General features: G+C 41.7%; 3 protein-coding genes across 3 annotated transcripts in view; all 3 read left to right on the top strand.

Moving 5' to 3' along the window:
• Window positions 1–3,313, top strand: part of LOC135487792 (uncharacterized) — a 35,644-nt gene extending 32,331 nt beyond the window's left edge. The window contains exon 5 of the mRNA XM_064771873.1: window positions 1,448–3,313. Coding sequence (XP_064627943.1) covers window positions 1,448–1,630 — 183 coding nt within the window. The 3' untranslated portion in view covers window positions 1,631–3,313. The remainder of the gene's footprint in view (window positions 1–1,447) is intronic.
• A 473-nt stretch (window positions 3,314–3,786) lies between these two features.
• On the top strand, window positions 3,787–4,809 carry LOC135487791 (uncharacterized). Its single transcript, XM_064771872.1, has one exon. The coding sequence runs from the start codon at window positions 3,787–3,789 to the stop codon at window positions 4,807–4,809; it is 1,023 nt and encodes a 340-aa protein (XP_064627942.1).
• LOC135487788 (uncharacterized protein K02A2.6-like) lies at window positions 4,809–7,925 on the top strand. The gene has a single exon (XM_064771870.1). It carries the CDS (start codon window positions 4,809–4,811, stop codon window positions 7,923–7,925), a length of 3,117 nt encoding a protein of 1,038 aa, XP_064627940.1.
• Window positions 7,926–13,086: the final 5,161 nt, after the last annotated feature.

Below are 13,086 nucleotides of genomic sequence, written 5' to 3'. Positions count from 1 at the left end.
CATCAACACCGAAAACGAAACAATCACAATGACAATGGGCCAGTTACGGGCACCCCCTTGTTGATAAACAAATTCTTGTCTCCAGGTAAACATTCAGTCTAAAGTACAGTCCTTGCCATGGACTCAGTGTCCCACATGTCCTGGATACTAGGCCTTGGTCATGTAACATGCTGGTCAATTTCAAACAGGCCTTGTGTCCAGGTAGGAAGTGAAATTCCACCATACCATGCATTGTACATGTTGTTACACTTTCACCTGAAGACCAGGTTGTGGGTGTAAACAAGGGTATGCCTGTAAGGGGTCCATCGCAATCAATGCGAAAAATGGTGTTTTCTTGCACGTGTTGACTATTTCCTTGGAAGATCACTTATCGGAAGACAACAGCTGAGCACCAGGCCCGTGGGCCTCTTGTTCTTTTTATCTCCTGACTTGTATCTTACTTTGTCTTTATTTATTTGGTGTCGTTCATTAGGCCGCCATTTTGTGTGTTTTTTCGTATTGTGGCAATCCAAAGGTCGTGAGTTCAAATCCCGGTCAGGGACTGCCAAAAAATTTTTTCAATGAAATTTTATATCAGAGACCCCTAGCAAGGATACATCAGATGTCTTATGATTTTGGGATTTGACATTGTTTTGATTTTACCTATTTTCAGGGTCAAAGCAGTTAAATGTCATGAAACTTCCATTTCGTTCACTGAATAGTACTTTTCATAACTAGCATAAAATCATTGTCTACGTTGAGTACAATGGCCCCTGGCCGTTTCATTGAGGCTATCTTTTCATTTTCAGACCTACTTTTCAAGGTTACCGAGGTCAAAGTTCAGAAAAATGACAAAGCGGGCACATTTTGTAACTAGTTGACTGAGAATTTTCTGACCTCGTCTCAGTATGCACTCACAGAGGTACCTTGAATATGCCAAATTTCCGTCCAGCCAGAGTTCTGCTTTCTTCTGAAATAATGGTCAAATCCCCTTAAAACTTTAATCCCAAGTACTTCTGGAGAGGGTTAATGAAGTATTGCTGGGAAATTTGATCTGATTGTCAGGGTCACAGAGGTCAAAGTTATAAAAGTGACAAAGCATGCATGTTTGATCACTATTTGATCTAGACTGTGTTCTACCCTTGTTTAAATAGATATGCACTGATGTTTGCCAAATTTCAGTAGAATCGGAAATCAGACGCAAAACTGCTGGTATGCAGGACATGTCTGCCATTATGAACAGAACAATTCTTGTCACAAGATTGGTCACATGATGCTCCCTAAATTTAGTTCCATGGCAAGCAATATGGCAGTGTCCTATTTACATCAGAGAATATGATGTGCGTGCGAATCATTTGCTGATGTTCGGATTGGTACAGTGACACGAAAGTTAGTGTGATGATATTGGTCATGACATGGACTAATACTGACCAAATCTTCTAATATCTAGCTTTTTTATTTCCTTCAGGTACGACTTACTTGCCTTAGGATGACAAAGGAACATCTTGAGAGGATACAGAGGAATGAAGACTTGGAAGTTACTGACAATGCAATAATCTATTACACCAAGTCATATGACTATTTGAATCGACCTGAGCGGGAAGAATTGGAGCGTGTGTTGCTCACGTTGTCATATTTGGCTCGCATCTGAATAAACCCCTCTAATATGGCCTTATTCTTGTTGGCTCAGGGAAGTCTATACAATACCGCAGTGTCCGTCGTCCGTCCTAGTATCCTGTGACACGAAACCGCTGGGGCTATGAACTTGAAACTTTGTTGTCAATTCTGATAATTGCTTAACTACTTGTCCGATTGTCACCAAATTGATCAACATGGGAACATCTTACCACCATGCAGTATTACTTGCACATGGGTTTTTGATTTTACCTATTTTTCAGGGCCAAAGCTGTTAAATTTCATGATTGAAACTTCCATTTCGCTATTAAACTGTATACTAACTAGCATAAATTGATTGTCTACGGTGAGCACAATGGCCCCGTTTCATTGTTAGAGAGCGCCGGACCGCTTCATGGATGAGAAACTGCAATGGATTTTTTAAGTTATAAGTACAATTTAGCCTTGATTGAGACTTAATACACTAGAAACTGCAATGGACTTTTGAGATCACCTCTCAGCAGAGGGATTGCTCTTCGGGAAACACCAATGAAAGATTATATTTTGCGCTGGTTATTTTTGCGGTCAACTGCCACCCACAAAATCTGCAAAATTAAAGAGCCTGCAAAAATTTTAGGGTTACAGTAATGCTGGTTTCTATTCAAAGTATTGGAGAATTTATGCAACAGTGGCGTTTTCATGCCCTACCTAAGATTCATGTGTTTGATTGGAAACTGTTTGGTCACCTTATTTTAAAGACATTGAGCACTTTGCCAGTCATTTGTGGCTCAAATTTCTTGAGAACATTAGAGAAATACTCCAGATTTTATGTTAGCATTTTCGTTTCAGACACACAACAGGTCAAAACATGAAGTTATGGGCTCATTTTGGGGCTGAGTCGGTGAAATGAATGAGAATGCGAAGGCAGCACCTCCCGGGGGTACGTCGCGTCATGCATGCAACACTCGACGTTGGATTGGCTTTTATTGTATTGATGAAATTTGTTGTTTATTGAATAATTCCTAAAGCATGTAACAATGAACTGAATAAAGCTGGATGTATTCGAGAACATTTCTGTTTACAGTATGATGGCAACAGGGAGCTTCAGAATCAAAGAGTGGTCAGCTTTGTCTTATCACTGAAGGTTTTTAGCTCAGCTGACAAAGTCAGCTGAGCTTGTCAAACAAGCTGCTCAGTGGCGTCCGAGGGTCCGTCTGTCCGTCCGTCCGTCCGTCCGTCCGTCCGTCTGTCCGTCCGTCCGTCCGTCCGTCCGTCCGTTCGTTAAACCCATGGTGCACATTTTGTAACCGTAAGACCTAGAGACTTCAATTTTGCATTTCTGGATACTTCTGGTCAAACTCTACTTTCAAAACAAAATTTGTCGCCATTCGACCTACTTCCTGCGAGCGAGAGCGCATGAAGGAAACTGGCCTATATCGGCCTAGGAGCAGCAGAATTAGTCGAAATATGCTTTAATATTAAGATAAAATTCTTGAAAAACTATTTTATTGAGAAAAAGTTCAAAATTTTAACAGGAGAGGGCGCTACCTGCCTTTTAATTATTTCTGCTGATTCAAATTCCCGCCCGATGACGTCAGCCATCAATGAAGTCTCCTATTTGCCAGTTCTCAAAACATGGCAGCTACACAAAAAAGCAGCAGTAGCTCCAGGAATAAATCACTGTTCACTTCAGCTTCGTAATCGATTGTGTAATGTTCTGTCATTTCGCATATTGATATTCCGTGTTTTATAATAAACCTTGTTGTTGTAATGGCGAACCGATTAGCTTGTCTGTTCTGTGACCTGCTCTACAGGAATGGCTCTGCATTAGTCCCTCACGACATTATATCTGGCGACGAGGATATTCGATGCTAAAGTAAGATACCAAGAACCCGTAGAAGTGGACATTTTGAAAAATGCGTGCAGTTATTACTGTGAATTTAACGGTTTAAAAAGTCTGTGACCACGCCGCGAGAAATATATGCGTAATGTACGCGCTATCGCTATGTATGTGTACGTGCAATCGTTCATGTAGAATAGAAATCTCGCCGCGCTGTATGTAGCCCGTGTGAATGCGTTTCCGCGTGTTACCGTTAGATGTCGACACTATCGTTTACTGTGCAGTATTATAATATCCCTAGTTTCTAGCAGTCTTGCTCATAATATTTAGAATATTAGTACCGTGTTGCCAAGATGCCATCACCAGTACGAGCTCCTGCTGACCCAGCTGCCGCTGTTGCGCCTCAACCGATGATATCTCTACCTAACTTTGCTTCATTTGATCCTCATACTGACCCTACCGCTATTGGCCCCAGATGGGAAAGGTGGTTGGCTAGATTTGAGAGACTCTTTGTTGGAATAGGTTTAACTGATCCCACAAGGAAGAGAGCATTGCTACTACATTACGCAGGACCTGATGTAGATGAGATATTCGACACGTTGACAGAGACAGGCGATGATGATGACTATAATACTGTTAAGGCTAAGTTAACTGCGCATTTTCTACCCAAGAAGAACGTAGCATTCGAGGTATACAACTTCAGACAGTGTACTCAAGCAAAGGATGAAACGCTTGATGCCTACCATACTCGCTTGAGAAAACTTGCCAAGACATGTGATTTCGCGAATGTAGACCGCGAGATTTGCGCTCAAATCATAACCGGCACTAATTCACATCAACTTCGCAGAAAAGCGTTGCGTGAAGACATGAATTTAACTAAAATTCTAGATACTGGCCGCGCATTTGAATTGAGTGAGCACCAAGCAACCAAGCTTGAAGAATCGCAACATCAAACCGTTAACAAGATTAGAGCCAATGACAAGAGCCAAGGCAAAGGGAGCCAAAGACAGAGCAGACCTAAGCAGAAGACACGTCGTTTCCAGTCACAATCGAAGCCGGACCAGGACAGACGTCGCGATGGTCGAGATACCAGACCCCAGCAGCGACACAACGACCAGAACTGTGGTAAGTGTGGAGGGAGACCCCACAAAGTCAGTAGTAATTGTCCCGCCAATGGTCAGGAGTGCCATCGTTGCAAGAAGATAGGACACTTCGGGAGGATGTGCCGTTCAAAGACCAACAGCGCTAACACCCTGATGACAGAGGCTGACGAAGATTCTGACTACTGTTACTTTACCCAAGCTGTCAAGTCCAACAACCCAACGCTGTGTACGATAACAATCGGAAAGAAACCAAAAATGGCCAGAGGCCCATGATGATAGATTCGGGAGCATTCGTCAACCTAGTCGACTCCAAGACGTTCAACGTTATTCGCCGAGCCCAACCTGGTATAGACCCGTTGCTTCCAGCTGACACACAGGTATTCCCCTATGGTAGCAAGACGCCCATACTGCTGAAAGGAATGTTCCGAGCCACAGCACGTCACAAGTCCGAAACCAAATGGTCGAAGTTCTACGTGACTGAAGGAGGAGGGAATTTACTTGGTTTCAAGACCGCGTCGGATTTAGGAATCTTGAAGATCGTACATGAGGTTAAATCGAAAACGAGGCCCAATCCGTCCAGCTCCAAGACCCTTCCTGACTCGCTGAAGAAGTATGAAGAACTCTTCTTCGGTGTAGGCAAGATCAAACGTGAACCTGTGACACTTCACATTGATAAAGACGTCAAGCCGAAGCTGCAACCTCACCGTCGCATACCTTTCCATATCCGCAAAGATGTAGAGAAAGAGCTACAGCGTCTAGAGGAACTTGACATTATAGAGAAAGTCGATGGTCCGACACCGTGGATAAGTCCCATAGTTACAGTCCCCAAGAAATCAGGAGCAATTCGCATTTGTGTTGACATGCGCGAGGCAAATAAAGCGATAAAATGTGAAAGACATCTTATGCCGACTCTTGATGATCTAGTAACGGATTTGAACGGATCCACTGTGTTCAGTACCCTAGATTTGAGTAGCGCGTATCATCAACTAGAACTTGCAAAGGAATCACGTTTTATCACCACGTTCACCACCCATCTTGGTCTTAGACGCTACAAACGTCTTTTCTTTGGGATAAACGCCGCGTCGGAAATCTTTCAGAACGCAATCGCCGAAATTCTGAGTGACATACCGAACTGTCGAAATATCTCTGACGATATCATTATCCATGGCAAAGATAAAGCTGAACACGACAAGAGTTTGATAGCCGTGATGGAGAGACTGAAAGAATACGGAATTCGTCTCAACATGCCCAAGTGTCACTTCTATCAGTCAGAAGTGAAGTTCTACGGTCATATCTTCAATAGCGCTGGTGTTACCGCAGATGTGAAGAAGATCGAAGCTATAAGAGATGCGCCTGCCCCGACGGACAAGAGTGGAATACGTTCGTTACTCGGAATGGCCCAATACCTCTCGCGCTTCATTCCATGGTATGCTAGCATAACAGCGCCCCTTAGAGAGTTAACGCATGATAAGACAGAATGGCAGTGGAACGCGGAACATGAAAAAGCGCTAACAGACTTGAAGACTGCGCTCACCGGAGCAAAGGTCATGTCGTACTATGACCCGCGTAAGAAAACTGAACTCATCGTTGACGCAGGGCCCCGCGGATTAGGCTCGATTCTGATGCAAGAAGGTCGCGTTGTTTCATACGCTAGTCGCGCGCTCACCGACGTTGAGACGAGATACTCGCAGACAGAAAGAGAAATGCTCGCAGTGGTCTGGGCAACAGAACACTTCCGCCTATACTTATACGGTTCGACTTCCCCTTTCACCGTGGTCACAGATCATAAACCGTTGATCGGAATATTCCAAAGCCAGAAGCCGATGTCGTTACGGATTGAACGATGGAGATTACGTCTAACGCCGTATAACTACAAGTTGGAATATCGACCTGGAAGGAACGAAGCCAACCCAGCCGACTTTTGCAGTCGCCATCCTGTAGTAGGCAATGAGCAGAACAGAGCAAACTTTGTCGATGATTACGTCAACTATGTCATTGACAATGCGGTTCCAAAAGCCATGCAACTCGAAGAAGTAAAATCAGAAACCTTACGAGACCATACCCTGCAGAAGCTTAAAGTAGCTATCGAAACTGGCTACTGGAGACGAGATGAAGAGTGCCTGAAGCCATTCAAACGTTTCCAAGATGAGCTGATCGTTCATAATGGTATCGTCCTCCGAGGGAGAAGACTGGTAATGCCTGACGCACTGCAGAGAAGAGCCATTGACCTTGCTCACGTTGGTCATCAGGGCATCATCAAAACGAAGATGTTGCTGAGAGAAAAAGTATGGTTTCCGTCCATCGACGCCATGGTTGAAGAATGTGTCAAGGACTGTCTGCCTTGCCAAGCTACGTCTGGAAGAGCCAGCAAACCAGAGCCGCTACGCATGACAAAGCTGCCGAATGGTCCCTGGGAAGAAGTCTCTGTGGATTTTTACGGTCCTTTGCCAGTCCCAAGCGCTGACTACCTACTCGTGATGATGGATGACTACAGTCGTTACCCCGAGGTTGAAGTTATAGCTTCTACCGCCGCAAAGACAGTCATACCAAAGATAGACGCCATTATGTCACGCCACGGAGTTGTGTCGATTTTGAAATCCGACAACGGACCTCCCTTCTCGAGCCATGATTTCAAACGTATCGCTGAATACCTCGGTTTTCAACACTGCAGAGTGACTCCGTTATATCCCCAAGCTATCGGTGAAGCAGAACGTTTCATGAGAAACATCACTAAGACTGTGCAAGCCGCACACATCGAAGGCCGCAATTGGAAGCAGGAACTACAGAAGTTTCTACGCCAGTATCGTGCGACACCACATTCAACAACAGGTGTTTCGCCATTCGAAGCCCTCTATGGTCGTAGGATGAAAACCCAGCTTCCATGTGCCGATTTCAACCCAGAGTTGAAAACTCATTCTCAATCGTCAATGAGAGACACTGACAATGAACGCAAGCAGAAGATCAAAATGTATGCAGATCGCAGACGCAACGCTACTGAAAGCAACATTGCCGAAGGAGACACCGTTGTAGTTCGTCAGCAGAAACGTAACAAGCTAACGCCGCCATTCGATCCAGATCCATTAAAGATAACGCGTCGAGATGGTAATATGCTGACAGCCGAGCGAGATGATCGAAAAATAACTCGCAACCTAACGTTTTTCAAACGGGTGCCTGAAAGCCTGTTTGAAAACATTCAGGAAGAGGAAGTTGAGATTCCTGACTCAGATGCTCCGCCCACTATAGCACCTGAGACACCTTCTGGTATTTCTGAGCCTGAGACCTCCAACCAGAAACTGCCTGTGATGACTGAGACTACCTCACAACCACTCCGGAGATCAACTCGAACGAAGAGGCCTAACCCAAGATTCAAAGACTTTGTTCTTCGTTAAGAACACCCTGTTCTGAGTTTTATGTGTTTGAACTGTTCTATATTCATGTAGTGGACCTTAAATATTCATATAGTGCACTTTTATTTTGTTCTAAGTAGGACACTTCAAGTTCGATATGGATGTGCTTTTATTCTGGTAATGAAGACATTATCTGTGTAAGGACTAAGTGAAGAGTGATCGCTATTTGCGCCATGTTCTAATTCATAACTTCGAGAACATTCAAATTCAAGAAAAGGACAATTCTTGAGTCAGAGACAATCTTGTGTTTATTCTGCGCTTCCAGGAAAAGTGTTTAATTTGAGATTATGTTTTTATTTTGATACCAACATCCGCGTCTGGACTTACTAAGCGTAAACCTTTTCATCCAAAAGGGGGTGGATGTAATGTTCTGTCGTTTCGCATATTGATATTCCGTGTTTTATAATAAACCTTGTTGTTGTAATGGCGAACCGATTAGCTTGTCTGTTCTGTGACCTGCTCTACAGGAATGGCTCTGCATTAGTCCCTCACGACATTATAGATTGTACCCCCACTTTATTGTGTTTTGTGTGGTGTTCCTATTCAATCAACGATGTGAGGCCTTATTATGTTGGTTTTAATTGAGAAGGTGCATTTTAGCGGCCTACGAAATACCGAAGCGGAGACAAAATGGCGGCATGTTGTTTACTCGATCCATGTGCAATAATCTTGGAGCTCAATGACACTCAGCTCGATGACGATGGCCCGCTACCTGGCTACGGGCTAGTACTACGGTAGTCTGGTAGGCGATATTATCACCAGTTCGTTTCAGTGGTAGTCGTAAGGTCTTTAGGGACTACTTTCAGAAATTAGTTCTTGAAAATTTGGCCACATTTCTGTGAAAACGATATCGGAAGTGCATGCTCTGTTATTCGCGATGACATCGCCGATGTATTTTGAAGTGGAGAATTCCCACAGTATGTGCAGTGAATCGGCATGATTCTGTTCGCCTATTAAGTTTTAGTTCTACGATTCTTTCATGAGTAAAAAGTAGACATTCTAAGCAATACAATAATGTCACTCCCATAAAAATTGATTGGAAATTGAGGGAGCTACGGCACTCTTTCGGCAACTGACAGCGCTGAAAAAATACATTGCATACTGTACAATACCAAATAGCGTAGGGAATCACCAGAAATGACGTCATCGCTGGTCTAAATAGAAAACTACGGTGGCGCAGTAGAGCACAAGAAAAGGTTTAGCATTAACTTCGTCATGCAAGCTTCAGCAACAAAACGATTTCTCATGAATGATTTACTTGATCATCATCAGCTTGTTTCCCCTGATAGATAAAAAAAATGATTTACAATTTCCAGCAAAGTTTTCTATTTTGTGTATAGTCACATGTTATTTAACTGGCAAGGGGCCAAGCAGACAATCAAAACTTACTATTGTTCAATAAAACATAATTTTCTTAACTCTGTCATATTTTTCACTTTCATACTAAACAACGCAGGTTTCCCTTCATGACCCAAGAATAATTCTTTAGACATTTTTAATGACTCGGAATCCATGCACTCTGATTCTCCATAAATGGATATATGGTTTGACCAATTCTTGCATAACATGTCCACCAAACAAAATGTGAATGCAGTCCGGCAAAGAGGAACAACCAACCATTCACTTCGAATTTTAAAGGCTACATGGTTCCAAGAAAATACATTTATACTACCAAGTAAAAGGTTCATCCTACATTTTCGTTCATATGTAGTCTAGCATTTACTTGTTTTGGTAGCAAATACTGATTTCTAAAAATCCTTTGCTTTCACAAGAACTAAACTATTCCAATTTTTGAAGCATACTAAATACTTCAAAATCTGGAGTAAAAGCTTATGCTAGTTTTTATTCATATGGCCCATCAACAGGTGCATACCATAAACCATGAGAATGTTCCAACAGTGGCATAATTATGTCAACCAAAAACATTGGTACCGTAGTGAACGCAAAAGGATATCAAATACCATGGAGCATGCCATTTTCATGCATAATGAACTAAACACCGGGAAGATATTAATGATATTAACTCAGCTGAGCGCCAGGCCCTTGGGCCTCTTGTTGTTGTTGTTTGGCTGAATAAGGATTAGTTCCAAATATTATATGAACAGAGAGCATGAACTAGAATTGTATAAGACTTCATGTCAGTAACACATTAATCTATTTTTCCCAATCTCTTTAGTTTTAGAAAAAGTGTGCCTTATTGAATAGAAATATAACTTACTTGTGTGTTCAGCCAAATGGTCACTCCTTTTTTGTTATTTCTGTATCTTTTTTATTTGTATTGTGTAGTTTTTAACTTTAGTTATATATTGGTTTGAGATCTTCAGGTTGGACTTAATCTAATAAAGCAAAAGTATTTTTTTTCTTCAAAAGTCACTTAATCTCAGCAGTTTTTGCGCAGGTTTAGAGTTCATGTATTTATCATGTCAAATTATATGCCATTTAAGTAAATAATACAGCTGTTTTGTCAGCGATCAACAAAGGCATGCTGCTCTTTGTGATAAAAATGTCGAACCTTCCCAATTGCCATGACACAGTGAAATGTCGAACCTTCCCAATGGTCATTACACCATTTAATTGCCAAAATTGAAAACTTGCCTCACAGTTTGACTTTAAACATGCACTAGACATGTTGTGATGACTCACTAACATTGTTTTTGATGGTTGAACATTTACTGGGGTCCAATCAAGACAACGTCATCGCCAATGTGTCATGGTCTTTGCTGTATCAGCGGGTTGTCATTTCAAGAACCACTGATTACTCAATTGTTGAAATTGTGCTTATTGACAAAGAAGAGCACTTGATATCTATGGTATCTACTTCTAATTTACTAAGTATGTATGTGTGCAAACTAGCTAGTGATCTCAGTCCACTTATTTCTTTGTACCAGGTGTCCTGATGGTGAATGTATTGCTTTCTTTTGTGAGGAAATACAGTTGTAGTACTTTAAGTTTATATTTAAACTATTGTAAGATTATATTGTAAGTGTGGATTATCATGAGAAAATACTGTATACTAAATATGTGCATGTATCTTGTTGTTTTATATGATGTAACCACTGCAAACGAATCAAATGCATCTTCATAACATTGATTGGTCCGGCAGGATTAACAGTTTGGCCACCAGGGGGCAAAAAGCCTAAATCACAAAACAATTTTTTGGCGCTTTATTCAAGCAGATAGAAGCTTGAAATAAAGTTGAAAAGGACCGCATGCATGTAGGTCTTGAAACTACTAAGAGTAGTTTTGATTGATACTACCAGTTGGCGTTACTGAGCCAAAATCTGTGTTGACCTAGTTTAAGCTTGATTTGAATTTTTCGCTCTTGTATGACTCTGAAGGTTGTGGGTTCCAATCCCACTTCGGGTCAATTTTTTTTTTTTTAATTTTTACTTTTTTCACTTGTAAATACATTTTCTTTACTTTTTTGAATAATTTGGTGGGCGGCCATCTTGGTTTTTTTTTTCTATTTTAAAGCCTTTGCTGTATCCAGAGTGACATGAATTTTATGGTTGGTGTACAATAAGTCTCCTTTACATGATATCACATGGGCTTTCTATTTGACCTACTTTTCAAGGTCAGCCTGGCTCAGGCACTTAGATTTGACTAATAAGTGGCATATTTGTCACCATTTAAAAGTCTTTTTACTTTGGTATGTTTGCCTGATATATTGACAAAACTGAGGTTGAAAGAGATCTATCGGGTACTTTCCATGTTCATATATTTCAGCTGAGCGCCAGGCCCTTGGGCCTCTTGTTAACAAGGAGGGCTGCGCCAGATCTGTCGCCATACAACTGATCGGCTATGTGTTGGCTACAATTTCTTTGGATTCCCCAGTCGCCGGCTCCCCTCCGATGCAACATTTGTGCAAGACAGATATCTCCCCTGCACCTTGTGACCGATGATTGGCACAAGATGAGTACCGATACTACTCATGGTGACACATCCATCCTTGTGCACACACACCTTGTGACCGATGATTGAAACTGGGAGAGAATATTATCCACCTAGGGATTCAATTGATGGACGCTTGCCACTGACGAAACAGTGTCATAATGCGAGGAAAGCTTTGACGTCTTACATCGAACGCGCATAAACCGAAAAAAAATCGAAGCTATTCGTGCCGATTTCTAACAAATAGGAATACATTATTCAATATTCATGGGTAAGAACAAAATAGATCCATCAAATCATCTAAATTTTTGTTGTTTGTTGGTTGCTCATATTCACTTCACTCTCGGAGTTTCAGTAGGAGTGGGATTCACTTGGAATCGTGCTAATCCTTTCTATTGCCCCCCCCCCTCCAAATAAATGGTGGTCATCTTGGGGACAGTGTCACATTATGAGATTAACAGTAGACATGACCCGTTGATAGCGGGCCAAATCACAGAAAGGGCTCGAAAGGTTTTTATTACCATGCATTTAAAAACTTATTTTTTCTACCGAAAAAAAATCGGTTTTAAAGAAAAAAGAGAACACATTTATAGATTTTTAGCTCAGCTGACAAAGTCAGCGGAGCTAGTCAAATAGCTATTCGATTGGTGTCCGTCCTACTACCCATCCTTCCATCCAGCCATATTGGGCATTTTGTAACCGTACAACCCAGGCACTTCAAATATGGTCTAGTATATAAACACCGCATAAAATTTTGGTTTCGAAAAACAACTGCGCGATTCGATTCAAAATCAGCTCCCCAGGTGGCCAAGTGCGTAAATTACAAAACAATTTTTTGCCGCTTTATTCCAGCAGATAGAAGCTTGAAGTAAAGTTGAAGAGGTCTGCATGCATGAGGTCTTGAAACTACTGGAGTAGTGTTGATTGATACTACCAGTTGGCGTTACTGAGCAAAAATCTGTGTTGACCTAGTTTGAGCTTGATTTGAATTTCCCGCTCTTGTATGAATCCGAAGGTTGTGGGTTCCAACCCCACTTCGGGTCAAATTTTTTATTTTTTTTAAATTTTTACTTTTTTCACTTGTATGCTACCTTTTCTTTACTTTTTATATAATATGGTGGGCGGCCATCTTGGAAATATCTTTTTGTCATTTTCAAGCCTTTCCTGTATCCAGAGTGACTTAAATTTTGGTGAACAGTAAATATCACCTAGGTTTTCGATTTGACCAACTTTTCAAAGGTCTGCCTGGCTC

Source organism: Lineus longissimus, chromosome 5 (genome assembly GCF_910592395.1).
Source record: "Lineus longissimus chromosome 5, tnLinLong1.2, whole genome shotgun sequence".
Classification (NCBI taxonomy): Eukaryota; Metazoa; Nemertea; class Pilidiophora; order Heteronemertea; family Lineidae; genus Lineus; species Lineus longissimus.
Note: the sequence above shows the minus strand (reverse complement) of the source record. Positions and strands in the feature narration are given on the sequence as shown.